Source organism: Rhipicephalus microplus, chromosome X, assembly GCF_043290135.1.
Source record: "Rhipicephalus microplus isolate Deutch F79 chromosome X, USDA_Rmic, whole genome shotgun sequence".
Taxonomy (NCBI): domain Eukaryota; kingdom Metazoa; phylum Arthropoda; class Arachnida; order Ixodida; family Ixodidae; genus Rhipicephalus; species Rhipicephalus microplus.
In genome coordinates this window covers 51,347,549-51,368,784 of record NC_134710.1, presented here as the reverse complement: position 1 = coordinate 51,368,784, position 21,236 = coordinate 51,347,549, and the positions used below count along the sequence as shown (strand labels likewise).

Here is a 21,236-nt window from a genome sequence, read left to right as displayed (position 1 = left end):
TCTTCCGTATATCACTGTATGCTGCTATCGACTAACCTTAACGGCAGCTATGTAAACATGCGAAACGACGGTGCAATAAGAAATACCACGGTGGATATCAGCCAGAGTTTGACGTTGCTGTTCTTCTTTTTTTTTAACAGGGTAGCTGAATAAGCTTTCCGTTCCGCTAGTTTGCGTGACCAGCAGAAAGCGGGTATGTGCCAAGCAGCTCTTAGCATACTGGTGGGAAAGGGAAGCAAGAGTGAGGAGGAGTGAAATGCGGGGAGAGCGGAAAGCGTGTGTGCGCCCCAGAAAGTGGGTTGAGAGACAGTTACGGGTCGGCACTTTTTTCTTGATATAACCACTTAGAGAGAGAGAGAGAGAGAGAGAGAAGCAGGCCCGTGGGGGGAAAATAGAAAGTGAAGGTGAGGGAAGGGAAGGTGAATAGGCGTGACGTGAGGGTAATAGTATAATAATAAAATATCATGATGAGAGGCGCCGTAGTATGGAGTGGGATGATGAGACGCCGTAGTGGGCTCCTGGGGTTCTTTAAGCACGGTTCATGCGGCTCCTTTAAATTCTTGAAAACCTTCGAATTTGAAAAGTTCGTTTTCAAGGCCTTGAAAGTGCTGGAATTTTCGAAAATCTTTAATTATTCTTGAATTTCATTTTTTTTAAATCACCATTGTTGCACATTTCACCGCTCAATATTTGTGATGCCTTAAATGTCGCATGTGACATATGTAATGTGCCTGTCACAAAACAATTGAGAACATCTGTAGCTTCTGCACGGAACCAACAGCGGGCGTTTCTAGAAACTTAGAAATGGCAGGAGCAGGAGGATGTGAAACAGAAAACAAATGTTGCATTCAGGAGGACGCATATAAAAATGCTTACAAAAAAAAAAACACTAGGAGTTGTTAAGAAATTAACACCTACAGCGGACTCATATGCAGAAAATGCAGAGACAATGACTTGACGTGCATCATCAGTCACCTGATCATCAATCAAACAAGCATAAAAATACTGCCAAGGCCAAGCAGCAGGAGATAGTGGATATTAGTATGAAAATTCAGAAAAAGCAAGGCGTCGTGTAATAACTGCTGCTTAGTTTTTCCTATCTGAATAAAAGCTTCCAACTTGCGTTATGCTGGAAGTGATTACCGTAGGCGAGTTTAAGAAACCATGATTGAAAGTTGTCTGGAAAGAAAATGTCATTGCAGCCATGTTTTTTTTTTTTTTTTGAAGTCTGCTCTGGTGTTACCCTTTTTCGGTGAATTCTAGTATTTAAAGCGCTTATCCTCCCCTGAAGATGTGTCATTTGGGTCCCTAACAGACAATGTAGTCCATCAAAATTCACACACACAGCCTGGAAAGTCCTTGAAAACCCATGAATTTATGTCATGTAAACGAGCATGAACCCTGTGCACAGCTGAACATGGGTCTCGGTCATTTTCGCCTTATCGATGAGGCGGCCGCCGCTACCTGCGGGTCACCCACCAGTCGAGCCCGGCACCACGGCTGTGGTGTGATGCCATGGATGACTAAGGAAAGCCGGAGGGGAGAGGGTAAATCATGGCATAGTTCAGCAAACCGTGGGCGTAGCAAGTATGCAAGAAGTGAGCGCGAGTAATGTGACGCATATCGACGTTTGCCTTTCACAGTCCTGAAAGAGGTGATCCTTCTCTGCATAGCAGTCCTTTTCAACGAAGTGGGGTAACTTCTCTTGTCTGGACTAGACATGCAAGCCGCCAGCCTGTCTAGCTCACGCTGCTAACGGCGCGTCTTTTTCTTTTCTTTTCTTTTTTTACCCAAACATAGAATCGGGACATAAAATACATCACTTCACCAGGGGAGCTCCTCTTGATGTGTCTATGTAATGGACTGTTCGGGAGCTTAGCCAGAACCCCCCCCCCCCCTGTATCCGGTTCCCTTTTTTTTTTTTTTTTGCAAGGTCATTTTGATGTTACGGAGCTTTCGCAACTCTCGACACTAGTGAGAGGGACGAAGTGCGCTTCAATCATGCAGAAAAAAAAGCAGGTAGCACTCCTACGTCTACAAATGCACCTCATCTGAAGCTGCTTCCTCCTCGGGTTTGCGTCAGTGGGCCTTTTCCGGGTCCGAACAGCACCTCCAGTAAAAATGGCCGAAATCTAAACTGGTGGCTCTTGGCCTCTGGAATCGTCCGGTTGGCCACCTCGGAGGCCTGCATTGATGTCTTTCTTGAGGGCAAACATTTGCAAGTTTGTGACTCTAGATGCCGCTAGGTTCGCACCTGTCATCGCGTTTCGGCCACCAAAAATCATGGTGCATGCCTCATCAACCCCGGCGTGCCAACGCTGACACTACCCGGGCAAAAATGCCAATCCCATCATACTCCTGTTCCATTTTTTTTTTTGTTGATGGCTGATGAAAAAAAAATTGACGAGCGCGCATGTTTATAGAGTCCGTAAGGCAACATCCACTGCACTGAACCCACTCCCCCCTCGTGTTCCCTGCTGTGGTCACAATTCCCAGCATGCTCCTGTTTAATTTTTTATGGCTCATGATCTATTTTCGATGTGTCCCCTTAGTTGACAGTCCATTTCGGCCGCCATTGATTAGCTGGAGATCGAGTGGCCGTGGCTGGAGTGTGGAGAGCAGCGCGCCCCTGTTTCTGATTCTCGTTCGGCTACGTCATTTTGACGCCATAAAACTTTCACAACTATAAACACAAATGATACAGAATGTGCGTCAGCGCCACAAACGCAGGCCCAGGGATCTGCTTTTGGGCGCAAACTGAGGCCATCGGTATAATGCGGTTGCCGATATAACAAACCTTTGAAGGTCGGTACGCTATCACTGCATCGTTCTCAAACATCTGGGACTAATTCATACGCAACTTCAGGCTATAGACAAGTTTCTGTTTCTGCACATCTAACCACTTTCTCTTACGCTGGGAATGTGCAGCTGGATTCGGTGCGTCGAAGAGGTCACATCCCGGATCGCCTATTTTTGGAAGAACTGAATGCGTTCTGCCGGTATGGACTGTGTACGTTTAGATGGACACAGTCGAAAATAACTCCCCAGAAGGTCGTATTTTTCTCTCCTCTACAAGTCTCTCGAGTATAATGCATGATCTCAACGCGTCAACTCTCTGGATAGCATATTCTTAACTCTCTTGAACCCAGCATACTGTACGAAGATAAATAAAATAGATAAGTAATATGACCGATGCGTCAGTACACTTTTTAACCCGAAATTGTTTTATGCCCGGGTACACCAAGACTTCATAAACGTATTTCCGTTACCGAGCTGACTTCAAAAAAGAATGTACACAATTATATAACAGGCAAAAATTTCCGTCCGCGAGAGTCGAGCCCTCGACCTCTCGGTCCATACACGTGCACGACAACAAATGCCGGGCACGCTATCCACTGCGCCACGGTCGCACTCTCTATAGATGCTTCACAAAGGCGATCTTTATCTGACTCCTTCATCTCACAGTTCTCTTCCTCTTCATCGGCGTGGTGGTGTCTTCTTCATAGAGGAACAACATGACCATGGCCTCCATGAGGAGCTCCTGCAACCCGTCGTTGTTACATGCCCGCCCCATTCGGCGCGTTTCTGTAGAAGTGCGATTTTGTGAGCGCCTTAACATACCGCGAGGTGGCGACCTTAGCCCTAGCGTCGGCGCCGTTCATATCATTCACCTTGGCATTCGTTCATACCAAAAATAGCTCTGCGTCGCACGCTGGGCTCTAACACTGCGTTCCCCGCTCCCCGAGAAAAACAAAATGTAAGCGGCCGTGCGCTACAGCGGAGAAACTACCTTTTTTTTTCTAGTCCAGCCGTACTGGTCAGTGCAAGATGGCGACCTTAGCCAAAGTGCTGCGTTTAATCAGCCATGCTCTTCCGACCGTAACACCGCTTTTCCTGATTACAATACAACGTTAAATACGATTAGTCGTCGGAATAAGCATGCACCACCAAGCGTCTTCGTGGGAGCATCTGCGTTAAATGGTACTGTAGCTGCCAAACACGAATAGGCATTGCGCACCTATCTTCGGAAAAATAAACTGCCGGGCGAATGGTCTTACTTTCGTGTTGTAAGGATTTCTTTCACGCAGGTAAGGATTCCTTTGACGCAGGTGCTCAAGTAAGTTGATAAGTAAACATTGAAGTCATGCAGGTTGTCACTGTGTAGTTATATTTATGTAATCTCCGCCATTGATTCTCACCCCTGCTTAAGCAGCTGGGTCATCGATTTAATGAAAGTTTATTCTCTTTGTAATGCAAGTGAAAAAGTGCCGCCATATCCACGAAGTGAATGATGATGAGTGGGCGAAGCTCTGGAGGAAAACCTGGTAAACCATGAATCTTCCGTACATTTTGCCTACTCGATTTTATTACAATGCTCCCCCTAGCGTACGTCGCCGCACTAAATCGAACGATTGCCTTCCACCAATGACACGTGCCATATGTGACATCATTCCTATTTTATAACATCTCGCATCTTTCATCATCAACTACAAGTACCGCCGTCTAGTTTATAACATCTTGCATCTTTTCATCACCAGCTACAAGTCCCGCCATCTAGTGAGCACTGAAAGAACTAAACGAGAGGTGGCTGCATGCAGGAGACGGAGCCGCCATCTAGTGAACACTGCAAGAACTAAACGAGAAGAGGCGACATACAGGAGACGGTACCGCCATCTAGTGGACACTGCAAGAACTAAACGAGAGGTGGCTACATACAGGCTACAGGGGACGCACAGCCCACGCCCTAAGGAGCTTCGCCCCTAAAATGAATTTAGCAGCTGGAAGCACGTATTGACCACCATGTTTTGTCTCAACATGTATGCAACGCCAGTGGCTGCCGAAGTCACCGAATGAATGGCTAATTTGGCTCAAAACGCAAAAAGTAGACGAACGTATCCAAGTAGCCATATTGGCGCAAAGTAACCAAATTTGGCAACATTGAATAAATCGTGTGTGCGCAATCGATACCCGACGTATCGAAAATGCCGCTTCAGTGCGCTTTAATTCAAATTTCTTCACTTCCTTGTCACGGACAGCTTCGGTGCGACGTAAGAGTGATCGCGCTTTATGTGAGCCGGGTGCAATCAATGTCGATATCGCTCTTGAAATTATATGATGAATATGTCGAAATACGTGCAACTTTTGCGATTTCAGAAGTGATATATCATCAATTGTCATGCACGACATCCTTCTCGTATAAAATTCCCTCCAGCCGGCAATTAAATATTAAGTTTTTGGTAACAAGTCCTGTCACTGTCATTTTAACTATGGCAAAGTATTTCTGCTTTGACAGGGAGTTCATGTGCGAGTGCTGGAACTTTACTAACATAAGATTCTTTAACAGATTTTTATTTAAAAATCTGTATTGTCTAAAAACGTATATTGAACTTAGCTTTCTCGCGAATTTTCGCATATTGTCAATCTAATCTTGAGACTTACTTTTCGCGATTATGGTGGGAAATAAACGGCGTAACCGGCCTTCGCCCAATCTGAGAATTCCAAGCTCCTATGGCGCCTGAGATTTGATGCCGCCACTCAGTCTCGAGTAGCGGGTCTGGCTGGCGTTTCTTACCCCCGTATTCACAAACGCTCCTCCACTCGACTTTCACCCTTTACTCGACAGAGTTGATCACTGCGCCACCACTCGGCTGAAAATGACGCTTCGCTACTCAAGAATCGCAGCAGACTATTGCTGATATGCAGTGACTTGCCGTGAATAGAGATGGCGCTCCCATCGGATTTTTCAAGTGAATGTGAAGCCTTGAGTGAAGGGAAGTTCTAGAATACGGGAGTTGGTGTTCTTTATGGGGTGAAGGAGCGCAAGAGCGTGCGTACGCAAGTGGCTTGGGATTCCCGAAACTAAAGCTGTCTATTCACTTAATCGGGAGCGCACTGCAGCGCGCCTGATAACTATATGTGGCGCGCTTGCCAGCTCCGAATTATTTTAAGTTCCCGGATCCGCCTTTTCATTTTGTACGCAATCATACTAAAGCACCAGTTTCAAGGTAATTTATCCTCCAGATCGCCTGTCATGTATGTCACTTTCTGAACAATTTTCTGGGCATAGTGGGGGAATATGATGTACCGAAAGTCGACGCATAATCAAAACTTCGGGCAAGTACGGTTAGCGCCTGCCCATCGCCATCGAGGAATATCAAACAGCTTCAGGTTTACATTTCAGAGTATGCGACATACTTTTATTGCCGTACCGTCGCGCACGGAAGTCGCGCGGTTCCAAAAGCGCGAGACAGCATGTGTGCTTATTGATACTCGTTGCACCGCTGCTTCACTGAGCCGCCGCCGACGGCTGAAACGCGCGCACCGGCGGAGCCAGTCAGTCGGGCGAGCGCTATTAACCTCGTCACCGGGGAAGCATCAAGTGAGCGCAGACCTCGATTCCTCGGCGGGAGCTCCTTTTCGGCGCACCAGTGAGTCTCGCAATGGCCGATGGCAACCCCCGGGTCACGGGGTCGGCGGAAGATTAAATTATTGCGTTGCCGACAGCAACCGAAGACTCGCTCGCCACCACCGGCGTCGCAGCAGCAGGAGGCGTCCCCGTTTCGCGGCGCGCTCGAGACGCCGAAGTCCTGCCATTCCGGGAGCCCGCTGCTTCAGCCTATAGTTCCTATAGCCATGGCTGGGATGGCACATTCGCTGGGGGGCTCATGAGGCGCCTTGCCGACTGAAAGTTGGTACTCAGTTCCCGGATTCCATACCCAGATTTGAGCTGCACCCACGCTCCCATTATTTCTGAAGAACCAGAATTGTGAGCTAGCTGTCTTGCAGCATCCAAAAATGATGGTGAGGGCTGAAATCTTGGTATGGACTACGGGAATGTGGCACGGCTCTTTAGCCGTGCCCCAGTCCCGCTGGAATGTTGTATATAACCATTCGGCGAGCGTGGTCCAGCTTAAAGCCCATTGCAACAACGCGTACTCCCGCTCTGGTACTCCGGTGTGCCGCAAGGATTGCAAGACGGCTAGCAGCGCTCGGTTGGTCGAGCGTTCCAAGCGCCTCGAGCGCGGTGTAGTGCACGGTGTAACATGTGTAACGTAAATGTGTAGGGAAAAAAATACACAGTGCAAAGTGCTTACATGTGCGCTATGTTCTTAACTGTACGCGCTAGTTCAGTGGCAAAAGGAACCTCCCGAAAGCGCCCTACGTTGGATTTTACGATTTGTGTGAGAAAATGACCGCGGCGCTTGATGTGAAGGGAAAGGCGAGGGAAGACTGGAAAGTTGTGCGCCATATGCCGAGGCCTATGACGGTTGAGGCACCGTTCAAACGGGCCGCAGTCTGTCACGCAGTTTGCCTTCCGCGTTTCGCCCAAGGCGGAAGCTTCCTCGTGCGCTGTTCAGAGCCTGTTTGCGGTGGGCGTTCCCAGTGGCGTTTGCATACCGCAGATTTACTGAACGTGGGGCCGTGCGCTCGCCCCGCGGGTGACGCGACCCGCGGGGCAAACACGAGCGCTACAGAGAACGCTGCTTTTTTTTTTTTCAGTACTTTGCCATCACGCATTGTGGAACGGTTATTTTCGCTCGTAGGCTTCCTTTCTGCGCCTTGGCGGAGGCCGGCTCATAGGTCGTGGAAGTATACGGTGACACGTATAGTAGAACAGCACCTCTGAGCGGCGCTGAGACATCTCTAGTAATATATCGCCCTTGTCATATGCTTGGAAGGCGAAACTTCTAGTATGGTATGTGACTGCTCTACACTGGTATGTAGTGAAATGCACTGCTGATGGACATATGCGCTGCTCGTGTGCTGTTTTCAATCTTAATGCATACATGCATGGGGGATGATGTACCTGGGGTAGGGCAGCAGGTTAATCAGTCAAGCCACTTTGGCGAAACCAATCGTCGTTCTTCTTCTTGTCATCGTTGGGCCATACTAATGAAACACCAAGATCCAATCTAGTGATCCATAGGTACTTCTTTCGGGGCGAAATAAGCGAGCCGTAACTCGTAAAATTATGCCCTTATTCTCAATGTGCTGTGCTATGTAATCTCCATCTTTCAATCAGCCTCGTCCTGATGCATGCGGAGGGTAAAAAACCGGTTGTCCTGCCTTCATTTCCTATTGTAGAATAATCGAATACGGCTTGGGTCTCCTACCAGTTTTAGGGAACGGGAGCTGCACTGTCCAAGTGATACGACGAACTGAGCGGTCAGCATATTGCCCCCGCTAATACCTGCTAACTTTCTGCTTGGAAATCTCGCGGCTCTCGAATGAAACTGCCTTCGCCAGGGTCCACAGACGCCGTGCGTGCTAGTAATATGTCATTCGTTATGCTTTATGGCGGCGCCAGCAGACGTTGCCTAGTGGTATGTCATATGTATGCGGAGACGTTAATTAGCCAGCGCAGACTATCAGACTTTTTTTTTTTTTTTCGATAACGTCGCACGTCGCTGAATGTGCGTTTGGGATGTCTTTAGTTACTTTGTTGCGTCATCTCACGCTAGTGGTGTATTCAGACGACGGACCGAATCCGAATCGCTCGTGTACCTGGATGGCTAATCCACAGATGATCCACTTGCAGGCGCATCCACACGACGGATAGTGTCGTAGAAGATGAAAGCCGGATTACTCTCGAGCGCAGCAGCCTCTGCTCTCCCTTGTGCCCGCTGCCAGCAGACCGGTTTGAAAGACACAACGCGAAGCTCACAAAGCTTTGTCGAGCATTGTCAAGGACTGTAACTTGTTTAGGTGAAAACGGTGTTGTTAGTGGAATGGGAGGGAAAATGTGCTTTACAATGAGGTTCTGAAGACTGACATCGCTTATGTCACGTATGGGGTCCCGCATACGAAGGGAGTGATGCGCCGATATCAGTGGTTTCTTTTTTTTTTCTTTCTTTTGCTGATGACAGGCACCGATTGTGCATATTGTACGGCTACACATTATCATTCAGTTGGCATCTTAAATGTAGTGTTCAAACATCGGCCATGTTTCGAGACTACCGCTTTCGGCGACAGTGCCTCTTCATCTGCCGTGGAACCCTGCGTGTGGAACGACTAAAGTGACAACTTGCCCACTACTTTCCAACTTGGCAATCAGGGCTCATTAAAAGTGATATTCCAGAGGTGACCGCCTTTGAATACAGCCACAGAAATCAACGAAACTAAGCGCCAGCACAGCTGAAACCAACGTTACTTGAAACCAACTGCGAGAATCTGAGGAAAGTGGGGCGGCTGAAGCAGTTCTAAGAAAAGTGTACTGGTTGCCAGCCTGTTAGTCTACTAGAGCTATGACAATACGCCGCCAGAATCCCCGTGTCAGGTTGGGCTCATCCAAAAGTCCTCGAGGTGCGCGCAGACGAGGCGCGGATGAAAAGAATCGCTGTTGTGAGAACACGTGGCGTGGCATGAACCTATACAAATCCAGATTCGTTCTGTCGTCTGAATGCACCATTATGGTAGATTCAGAAGACGGAACGAATCCAGATTTGGATAGGCACAAAAAACTTTTCATGGGCCATGAAGTTCCTGAAGACATGTAGATGCGCGGAAGAACCGTAAGTGATTTCTTGTTCTAGATACAATTACTCCAAAGTTAGCCCCATCAGAGACAGCCGATTTCGCATCTATTCGATGCCTTGGGGCTTCTTGCCTTGAGTTCCTAATCAGAAAACTGAAGAGTGTCAGAGGTAGCTCGAGCGCATAATTCTTGCGTTCATTTCGGAATGACCTCATACCGTATAGGCAACGGCGCGGCAGAAACATTTGCGAACCGGTGTGGGTGTGCAATATTTCAGGCGCTTCGCTCGTGGTTTCACAAGGCGCGCGCCGAGGACCACTCGCGCGCTGCAGGTCACTGGGCTGCCAATCGGCGTCGATGTGCCGGGAACATGGCGGGAGGGTGACCTTCGGAGCGTTGTGCAGGCGTAGTGTTGACGGGGCACATACATCGGCTGCCACTGACGAAAGCGACGAGGCGGCGGATGCGCCAGCGGAGAGTGGCACGGGAATGTATCGAAGAGGCGCGACCCGTAACTAGGTGGGTCACGCCGCATTAATAATGACGCCCCGAGAGGCGCTCTTTTTCGGTGGCCGTCGTTCAGCTTCCTCTGCGGTCGCGCAAGCCTCGAAGGCAAGCCTACCTGATGACTGCAAGCTATAGGGCGTATACCTGTTCATGCTACCACGACTTTCTCTCTCTGCAAAGATAGCACCAAGTGCGATGAATAGTCGGGAGGGCGGAACGGGTGTTGCTCATCAACTGTATGCACAGTTCATTTAATATCGGCTGCTGTTTATTACGCGAACGCGCCTTAATAGTTAGTGCTTCCTCGTTTTAGAGCACAGATCCTGCGTTGAGCGGCGTCGCCGGCGGTGGCGTTAACCGCGCGAACGAGTGCGTGCCACATGAACGAGTAGTGCCACATGTCCAACAAAACATTGTATGTGCCGCTCAAATCGGGCAAGCAAGGAAAAAGGCGTGCGTTGGTCCAAGTTCCACAACGTTGCACACGTCGTGTGAAGCGGAGTCAGGGTTGCCTCTGACTTTCGAGGGAAGTTCGCCAAGCGACGAGCGAAATGTCGCGAAAAGTCGCCATTTTCCTCCAAATTTCGCCCAAAAAGTCGGCAGTCTATACATGTGTAGCATGGCTAGTAATAAAAATTCCTAATTATGTATAGCCGCAAGGAGTGCGGTAGAAACCATAAGACCTAAATTATATTGACGTTTTTCAAAGCCAGTCATATCACCTACTTCACCATGGGAGCCCTAAAAAATAGCATGCATGCACTAGCAGCGTCCCTGAATGCTAGCGCCTCATAAAAACAGCTTGTAATGGCTTCCGTTGTAGCGAACGCCGGATAAAGCTATCCCTACAACAAGAGATTGACGTGCGTAGCCTTCCTACTGATTTAGAGAATTTCATTACCGTGGAATCATGTATCCAATAATCGAATAACCCAATTACAAAACAACAGAAATAAATGCGGAATTATTGAGTAACCATCGCAATGCCCGCACAGTACTTTATGGGTGGTCATGCTTACGATGTACATTTACCTCACTGCGATTTCTGAAGGTGGCCCAAAGAAGGTTGACTCATATAAAAAGTATCCTAAAAACAAATTTAAGCTCAATATACAAAACTAGGGTGGTACTACAGCACGGAAAAAGTTGACAAGCCATTCCCGACAGTTGAAGCTGTGGTATGAACACGCAGCCTTACCGTCTCCTATATAGCCACTTTAGAAGCGAAACTCTGAAGAACAACTAAAAGAACCTGAAAACGTATAATATGACACCACAGCCTCGCCGTACGCGAAGCAGTCCACTGACATAAATTTTGATGGGAAATTGCTGGCGTTCGCACCAGTGCGCCACTACCTTTCTGGGTAATTAGGAGATACAGACGAGAAACACGACCGACATACTAAATTGTGCGTTCAAGTGCGCCTTGTACCGGTAGGTCTGAAGCTACGAAAAATAGAAACAGCTTTGTCGGCCATTTGTTTTGAAGACACTAAGTATCGAATGCATAACTCAATCAACACCTAATTCGAAAATCGCCAAAAAATTAGCCATGCCGCCGTTCATATATGATTTTAGATCACCGCGGGCCTCTCAAATTCGCCAATATGGCGAAAAGTAGCCACCAGTGCCAACCCTGAGCGGAATTTACATTCAAAATAGTCTCTTTCAGTTCTTTCTATAAACAATGTGTGATGCAACTCGTGAGAATGCGTCGTCTGCCGCCACTGCTGAGCGAGTTGCCCGAGCAAGAGGCTCTACATCTCCGACACGATGCAAAAGTCAAATAATGCGTCGCCGTGAAGATCCCGCGAGTGACTTTATTATAAACATAAAGACAAGAAAGACCTTCCTACCACTTATGCTCGAGAAGATCGCGTTCTTCTTCCTGCTAACTGATCGCACTGATGTGACGACCTCGCCAAACAGTTGCATACCTCATCTTTGAGGACCAGGCATTTGCGCACAAAGTCGAACATATCCACTCGCTTCTCCGACCACAAGGGTTCTTTCCTTGCAATAACACTGTCAGACAAGCGTTCCTTAGAGATAGAGAAAGAGAGAACGAGCTGTGGAAAATAAAAAAAAATGCTGTGCAACTCTACGGACATACATGTCTCTCTCAAATTGTTTACATGAACTTATCGCAATATCAAAACACCTAAACAGCTGCACTCTGCCTAATTACTCAGCTGCGCTAGCCCGCGATACTGTTTAATTAGCGTTAGGCAATATCGTAACCGTCGATGATTTTTTCCTGTACTTTCTTCATTTTTTTTTTTCATTTTACTTGCAGAAGAGATTGTTTTCGGGTGACAATACACCGAACGTTTGCGGAGGTGAGAGCTGTAGATGCGTTTGAACGACCTGCTGAGGTTGACAAATAGATTCCCGATTCTTCTATTCTCACGCCGAGCAAATTTACACGTTGTTTATGTATGGCTGAGATGGGCTTTCCGAATTCCCAAGTGTTGGTCGTCGCGTTCAGCTAAGGTTGTTTCCATGTATACCTCCCGCGTGTGAGCGCCACAGCATCGGAAGTGCGTTCGCTGGACTTGCGCTCGCCGATTTCGGACGGGGGCCAACTTGCGGTCGCGGACACTCGTTCCCACGCGGCGCAGCCACCTTGAACTTGGCTGCCGGTGAATGGGGAACGCGCGCGCGCCTTTGAATGAAGCCAGTGGAGCGTGTGCCGTGCCGATGCAGCCCGCGGGCGTTCATGCGCGACTGACCAAAGCAATTAATCGGCCGCAGGTGCTCGCGCGCGCCACCAGTAGCGGCGGCGCTCGTTAAAGGGAAGCGCGCTCGTTTTAACGGCGCCCGGGCGGCTGTTTGACCAGGGCGACCAGACCATCGGCGCGGCTACTCAGGTCGGCCACCTGCGCCCGACGCTGTTTGCGCAAGTTCGAGGACGCCGCGTAGAGTCGAGACCCCCGGTGCACTGCGCTCGCTTCGACGGCTGTTTGAGCGGCGCAAACACGGCGCACGCCGGTCGCGACCTCGGCGCCTCGCGAAAGCACTGCTGCCTCGTAGCAGCCAGCGTCGCCGGCCCACATTGCGCAGCGCGCGGTGGCCCCGTCATACCCGCAGAGGTCGCTAGACCCGTACCGCATTCCTGGGGCGAAAGGGCCCTCGCATTTAGAGCCGAACGGTAAAGTACCCCAAGACTGGAAAATCGGGACATCCCCGGGCAAGTTTGCACGTGTAACGTTCGATATGGCACCTCCGTCATTCAGGGCACGCTGCTGGCAAAAGGCACGCGCACAAAAGGATCAGAAATAAAATTGTACCGCTATCAACCTCTACAATACCGGATTCGTTCTGTCGTCTGAATGCACCTTCTGTCGATTCTGCCTTTCTCTTCAGAAGTCATCTTCTTCTGACCGTCTCTTCCGGCACTGTTTACGCCGACGACTTCCGGAGCTACAACATGCACTGCTTTGTTAGCGTTGTTTTGTGGTGGCGCCCTCGTCATGGTCGGTGCTTGCCATCCGCTCTACTCTTGCCCGTTGAACGCCCTTACTCTCCGCGCGCTCAGCAGCTAGGAATTACCGTTTTCTTATCGCAGGGTGAGGTCATATTTCCCATGAATATACTTCTCGACTGTACTTCAAGACTGTGGCGTGGAGCTCCATCCAGCTGTTTTTACTTCCTTTGTGCACGCGTGCACATTGACTTCCATTTCCGTATTTGCGTTTTTAGAGACCTAACCTGGTGTTGATGTTTGGCGTCCCGTCTGATTTTGCTTTCTTAGTGTCTTCTCTGTTCACCTGTAGTTAGCGAAGCATACCACTCAATGTGTCCGCTGCAGTTTCGCAATGCCGTATGCCACCGCGTCATGATGCACGCCAATCGGGGCGTCGTCTTCGTATAGACATGGTCTCGCAGTCGTCACTCTAGTGGCTACTGCAAGACGCAGTTCCCTCCCAGTGGTGTGTCCCCTCCTGCGGGACACACCTTGTCCCGCGCTATCTAATTACATTTCATGCCTGCGAATTTATTCATTCCTTTGATCGATATGCGCGGTTTAACGTCCCAAAACCGCCATATGAATTTATGAGAGACGTCGTAGTGGAGGGCTCCGGAAATATCGACCCCTTGGGGTTCTTGATTTTTTAATTTCGCCGCTGACCATTTTTCAACCTCGATTGCACTTGCAATCTCACTTTATCCATTCTGATTGACCATAGCTGATCTGTCCTTATGACGTGACCTACTCACGTTCATTTCTTTCTCTTCAAGTCTGCCAGGATACCGGCCGACTGTTTTTATCTTATCTACTTTTCCCTCTCCATCTCTCTTAGCATTTTATTTATCATGAAACAGTTCAGTCAGTGCGGCACAGTATTAAAGCAAAGCTGTCTAAATGACTTTAAATCTTTCTCTGCAGTCCTTCTTCGGCCGGACGTACAACAACCTTGCAGCTCTTGGCGAGTGCAAGAACAGCGGCCAGTGTGTTATCAACAAGAAGAACAGGACCTCCTGCAAGAGCTGTAGACTCAAGAAATGTCTCATGGTCGGCATGTCCAAAAGCGGTATGTATTAGCTGCGATGAGCAAGTTCTTAACCCTCTCGAGAATTTTTAGTTTTGTGTATGCACATACATATGTACACATACAAACACGCGCGAGAACATACACATAGAGGGTCGGCACCCCTTCTTCGAAATAAAATCTAGCCTGCGTCCGGTCTAATGTTGTTCAGATGGGTCACGAAACGAATGTGTGTCCACAGCGGTCTCCAGTAAAATAAATGTGAATGTAATTGCCTTGTGGAATTGACCACCCACCCACGCTGCCTGTGAATTGACTATTATTCTCCGAGAACTGGCCAGACGTGTTTTCGCTTCTTACCTCCCAAATTTGTTGTCACACGTAGACATAGCGACGGGATGGTAGGCCTTGCTGTGCAAAGTAATTGTTTGTGAAAGCGAATTGTAAGTCAGGACGTTGTAATCACCAAGACAAAGAGTGGACTAAGGAGCACAGTTGGGCAATTTTGTGCGCAGCGATAGTTTTCTTTAACCTTTTTTCGTTTATATTATGTGGCGGCGTAATTTGATCTGGTCGTCAAGAGTGTGTAAAACCACCGGTAAGTATCACATTGTCCGAATTCACAATATGTCAGCCTTACACGGCTAGCACACCATACGCGATCACGTAGATGATGAAGTACCACTTGCAGGGTCCCGATACGGGCGCCGATCCAACTGGTTCAAGATCCACTGCCTGATCCAGGACCAGGCGGAGATGAGCTCCCGCATCGCCGAACAGCACCACCAACTGGGCGCAGCCGCGTCGGCGCACCAGCTCACGGCGCTCTACGACAAGGACGTTTTGGGGGGCTTCGGCGCCAAGGCCGAAGAAGGCAATGGCGCCAGCTCGCCACTCTCGTCTTCGGACAAGCCGCCGTCGTCACCAGCGTCCTATCCTCCGCCATCGTCGTCGGCCAGCACGTTCGCATCCACGCCATCGGCTTTTGAAACCAAGTCATCGAACGGCGAGAGCCCGACCAACGCGGATGCGCTGGCCTACCATTCCATGTCGCCCGTATCGCCGATCTCGCCACTGCATCCGAGCAAGTTCTTCTTCCACCCTGGCGCAGGCGTCTTCTTCGGCAAAGCCCCAGTGTCGCACAACGGCCTGTCGAAGTTTTTCGCCGACGCTGGTGGTGCCATGGCGTATCCCTACTCGCCGCGCTTTATGCCTTTCGGGGCCCTGAAGCCATACCGGGACCTACTTCACCCGTCGACGTTGCTCGTAAATGGCGAGTGCCTGGCCGACCTGCCCGAGCAGGAGCGACCCATCGACCTCTCGGTGCGCAAGCCGTGCTCCCCGAGTGCCTCGCCTGCCGGCGGTCACGCCGAAGAGCTTGACACCCCGGACAGTGACGTCAAGCCCGCGCTGCAGGCGCCATGTTCTTCCGGCGCTGAGATCCCACTCGATCTGCGGAGCGCCAAGAAGTGATGCCCCCAGCCCCTTTAACCAGCCGTCCACGTGTTCATAGGGACTCGCCGCCGGAACAAAGTTCGCAGTGTGTGTGCCTGTTTGTGTGCGTGTGCCGAGAGCTGTAATACTGTGTAATATATGCCCCCTACAGAAGGACGCTTATGGACCACAGAGATAGAGAGAACGACAGGGAAACTTGTGTGAGCCTGCTCTTTGTAATAGTAGGGACCACTGTGGCCCCATCTGTCTTTTTACTGTGTTTTATCCCTCTCCCGATTCACTAAGGGCATTGCAGAAGACAGCCAAGCGTCTCGTTGCGATCTGTCGGTCTTCTAACTCGTTCCTCCTCGTCTTCGCGTATCCTGTTTCCAATGTTCCTATTTGCCCTTCTCAGACTTGGACCACCGAACATTCTGCATCGCTACCAAAAGTTGTGCCTTTTCGTAAGACATTCCTCCACTCTTGTCTTTTGCGCCGCCTACCCGAGGGATGGCGTCACAGGAGTGTCCTTTGGCGGGACGCCATTGGCTGGGCGACTCGTCCGGTCCGAGCCGCCACCAGTATTACGTCTCGTGCTGCCATCAGTGCCTGCTCCGTGCAGCTACAGTGCTTGTCCGAGAGTCCCGCCAGAAGACGATGTTGCTAACAGGGTCGTCGCTGGCGCCAAAGGCCCTGGTCTCGTCGCGCAGCCTCCCCGTCCAAATTGCTGTGCCACGAACACAATCGCTGCTCACTGGTGGCCTGAATCATCATTGTACAAAATTCACCAACCATTCCAAGAGAGGCCTTCATACGCATGTTTCGAAATGTCGTTGTTTTTAAGCGTTTAATGTTTCTTCTATTCCCACTGTGATAAAAGCATTCGAACCAGGCGGTTCACTACGAGCCTTGATATACATATATATAGATATGAGTATATATATGTGTGTGTCGGCGTGTGTGTGTGTATGTTTTATGTAAGTGTGTGTGTATTTCGCGTGTACACGCGCATCGGGGCTGTGGGCATTCTAGTACAAACCATTCCAAGTGGCTTTTACTTCTGGCACTTTCCCCCATCTTCTCCGCACTGAGCCAGTACCTGATCAGGCTTTCCCTGTCCTCTTCCAGCCTGTGGCTTTTTCCCCGCCTCTGGCGGCGCGCTGTGTAAGGATAGTGTGACTGCGCATGCGCAAGTAGTGTGGCTGCTTCTCCCTAGCGTTTCCCCGATATGCACGGTCCTTAGCTGGATTGTGTCGCAGCTAATTAAGGAGAATTTTTTGTGAGCGAGAGAGCTACGCACGTGGCGATTCTTCGTCGTCGCTTTTCGTGCATTTCACTCTTCGAACCACCAGTTGAGGCTGTGCGCACGTGCGTTCCTCCGTGCGGCAGTGTTTTAAAGCACCAATAACGAGACTAAAGGGACCTGTTAAGTCCTCACTGAGCAACGTACCATTTCTGAGGGGCACGGCTGTATAAAATCTGACCCACATTTCATAGTCACCACGGTTTTCCGATCCGAAGAGTGAAATTGATACTGACCGGTTGTGTACCCACGTTGTTATTTCGACCATGTTCAAGGGAACACGGTGGACAGAAGAAAAGTTTTCGAATGTTCGTTTGCTTTCAAATTCGATTTCAGTGTGACTGTATTCTTCTACCTCGTTCCCTTTGAAGACTTGATCCATCGAAATATCATATAGGCTGAACTTGCTGGTCAGAGTTGAAACAATTTTGGCAAAGCTGCTAATTCTCTTAGCCGCTAGATTTCTTGGTGACCCTGAGATATCTCATGCTCATTCGTACCATGCTTATCGTTTCCTTCGCTGACAAGACAGGGACGAGAGTTCTCTGACCGTTAAATTAAAAGGCTTGCACCAAAGGGGCAGGGGTAAAGACCCTCTAGAAAGTTTTGAACCTGCCTCTAGAAATTCAAACCCCACCCCACGCTGGTGCAGCTGAAAGCTGACCTTACAGCAGTTCCCCTTTAAGGTTGTGCGGTTCAGTAGTGCTACATTGATGGACTGCAGAAATACAGGTATACATCGCAATGTAGCGGCCATTCTTCCACGCGCCCAATTTTCCCTAGAGGAAAAATATTGTCGCGCCACTCCTGCTAAAGGGTGCGAACATTCGGTGCCTTATGCATTCCTGGGACGTTCACATTTATGCTGTGCAGCAAGTGTTTTGTACTTACCAACCTCGTACCTGCTGAAAAAGGAGGAAACTACGATACGGGGGACCTGTTTGCAACCGTTAGGTGTCATCGAATTTCCCGCGCTTTTTTTCTGATGTGCATTAAATCCGTCCTGAGGCTCGTCCAATCGGAGTGGGTGCATTTGTTCTAAGGTAACTGATACTTGTTGCCCCCGTCCAAAACGCTTTCCGAGCGATGTTTCTCTGCGCTTTCTTCCATGCGCTGTTGGGATCGCCGCTTGAGTTTGTGCCGTGACTCACGATACACATGACATTTTAAGTATTCACAGCCCTACCTGCTGAGACTGATGCGCATAAGGGTGGAAAAACATAATCGACCGTTAGATTATGTGAATATGGCAAGGGTCATGCCGGTGCTCTTTTGTTTGTAGACATTTGGCGACAAAGCGTAGCAATAGAGCGCACAATTTCATGTGAACATCGTCCTGAAGTACTCAACTAACTTGTAGTGGATAGTGCAAAGGCTGTTAACTGTAACCGTTGTCGCTGCTTTTGAGATGCTGTACAAGCCTTGTTCACAGCCAGTACATGAAGCTACACTATATACACGCCAAGTGACGCTTCCGACACACTTAGTCCTAGTGAAGCGAACTGGACAGATGCGTGTTGACTCGGCCTGAAGGATCAAAACCCGGCTCATAACGCTAGCAATCTGAGCGTCAATGCGAGTTTGGGTAACTCGCCCATCAAACTTTATCCCGACTGATGATATTGCTACGTAGCAAACAATTCAAGGGTCAGACGTTCCGCGTACAGAAGACGACAAAGAAGACCACCCTGTCCGCTGAGCGTGCTCTCCTACATCTTGTTTATCAGTGTATGTAAACTCGGTCGAGTCTGGCTGGGTCAGCACGGCTTCAGACTCAACATGCGTTGCGTCGAGTTGGTGTAAATGAAGTCACAGTGGCGATCAGCTAACAGTTGGCGCGCCACTGGATCCTATAGTGGTGCCTTTCGCTGGACCAGCGGCGGCTTCACGTGACCAGTGCAAGCTTTACGTGTAGCTTGCTTCAATTATGACTGTTTTTTTTTTTTTAGCGAGCGTAAGCGAATGACGAACCACACGTTTCTTTTTGGTGCGATGAAAAATTTTTCAAAATGCGAAAGACTGTACTGTACCGTACACATCGTGTTCGCTGTACGCAATGTGCGTTTACTGCAGTGCATGATTTGCATCTCGAATAGAAGGGCGCAGGATTGTTCCCCCATCTCTCAATGGCTTTTGAACATGTTGGTCCCTTTTCCCATCGGTCACTCGGCATATCGTGTCGATGAATTGTCTCAGAAGCATCATTGCGACTTGGATATCTCATAAATGACCTATTCAGAGATCGCGCAGCAGATTTAATGACACGTTTTATTTTAACTGCTACCAATTCAAAACGCGCGCCAAGTGGAAGCTTGACATCCAGGAAGTCTTCGATCAGGCCACGTGACACTTCGAAGCTTTCTCACAACAGCCTAGTAATTAGAGTGCAGACGCACAGTGAGACGATCGACAGGAGAAAGACTGAGAAGAGATAGGAAAGAGCACATTAAGGATGCAATAATATAAGCATGCCCGTTCACTCGCTTTGTCGAGGCAGTAATGCATAACCAGCCCGCTGTTGTAGTCGTAGGCCACACTTTTTTTTTCTCAAAAACCGAAGTCGTACCCGCAGAAAGATTTTATTTCATCAAAAAATATCATTTGCTTCGCGCTCGCGGAAATGGGGTTTTAACCTAAGTAGTCAAGCTACTGAACTGACAAAAAGTAAGTGCGCTTCTGCTTGCGCTGCTATGCAAGGAAAATATTTTTGAGTTTATTCGTCCTTAGAATAATCGTAGACGAGCGCTTCAATTAAGGTGCACCTTAAAAATACCCAGGTGGTCGATGTTATTCCAGAGTCCCCCCCCCCCCCACTGCGGCGTGCCTGAAAATCATATCGTGGTTTTGGCACGTAAAACCCGAGAGATCGTCATTAGCATAAATGTATGTATACAACGCGCACTTCCTTTCTTTATTGTTGTGCTCCCGACACTTTCAGGTAATGAACGAAGTGCGGAAATACAACCGGATACAACGTTGTTAACAGGAATGTACTGAGTTAAGGAAAGTTCCCGCGAGAAAGATGACGATTGTTTCTGAAGAGCATAATCTTTCAAGAATGCACTTGTTTTTTAACAGAAAATTGAGAGAGGCAGTCTAAGGCTAGCACTCGCAGGGAAGGCAAGGTTCCCAGCAGTCTCATTGTAGCGTAAACACTCTGCATTGAAATGGTTGACATGCGGCTAGCTTCTACTTAGCCGTTGATCTCGATCCGAGAGGGGGAAGAGCACCGAAACGCGTCGCCACTGTCCACATTTCTTTGCTCCTTCGCATTATTTCCCTTTCTATTTAAATCCATCTCGCACGTGTCCCCTCTCACTGACCACGGAAAGCACCGTGCAGTTCTAGACTCACTTGTTCATACGCACATTCCCCACAAGTGTCCCCACTTTTGTGCTTGTTTCGAACGTGAGCCTCATTCTTGCGTGTATTTAAAAAAAAATTCTTGCGTATTTTTGAATATATAAAATCACAGACTACGATTGTAACATTGTTAAATAAACGATGCGTTGAGCGTTTTCAAAACTAGTCTTCCATGGTGTTATTCATCTGTATAGCGTTACTTTTTTTGTGCGCGTCACAGAGCGAATTTCTCCATCCGCATGACATACCCTTCCCCAAGGCGCTGAGCCGTTCTACTTCAAGGGTTGCACGAACTGGCGCCTTTTCTTCTCTTCGTGCAATCACGTCTCTCTCTCTCTCTCTCTCTCTCTCTCTCTCTCTCTCTCTCTCTCTCTCTCTCTCTCTCTCTCTCTCTCTTTCTCTCTCGCATTTTAGTGTTGTATTTTTTTCAGGGAGGCGAATGGGTTCGGGGAGGGGTTGTGTAGATATTGCATGTCGTAGGAAGGCAGTAGCTGTGAACGAGCCCTCGAGGACAGTAAGTAATTTTTGCCTCTCTGCCGTCACATACCACCGTTGCTCGGCGGCCAAGGTGCACCCAGGAAAGACGTCATTTCAGGATCGATCTTCCGGCTCCCAGCGACGTCACATCACACTAAGTAAGCTTCCCCGCAGGTAAGAGCGC

The 21,236-nt window shown here is 49.0% G+C and overlaps 1 protein-coding gene across 2 annotated transcripts in view; it reads left to right on the top strand.

Annotated features, from left to right (window-relative positions):
- LOC119176032 (uncharacterized) overlaps nucleotides 1-20,740 on the top strand; it is a 113,412-nt gene extending 92,672 nt beyond the window's left edge. For both annotated transcript variants that reach the window (XM_037427140.2, XM_037427141.2), the window contains 2 exons: nucleotides 14,373-14,517; nucleotides 15,167-20,740. In XM_037427140.2, the coding sequence (XP_037283037.2) occupies nucleotides 14,373-14,517; nucleotides 15,167-15,948 (927 nt within the window). In that variant the 3' untranslated portion in view covers nucleotides 15,949-20,740. The remainder of the gene's footprint in view (nucleotides 1-14,372; nucleotides 14,518-15,166) is intronic.
- Nucleotides 20,741-21,236: the final 496 nt, after the last annotated feature.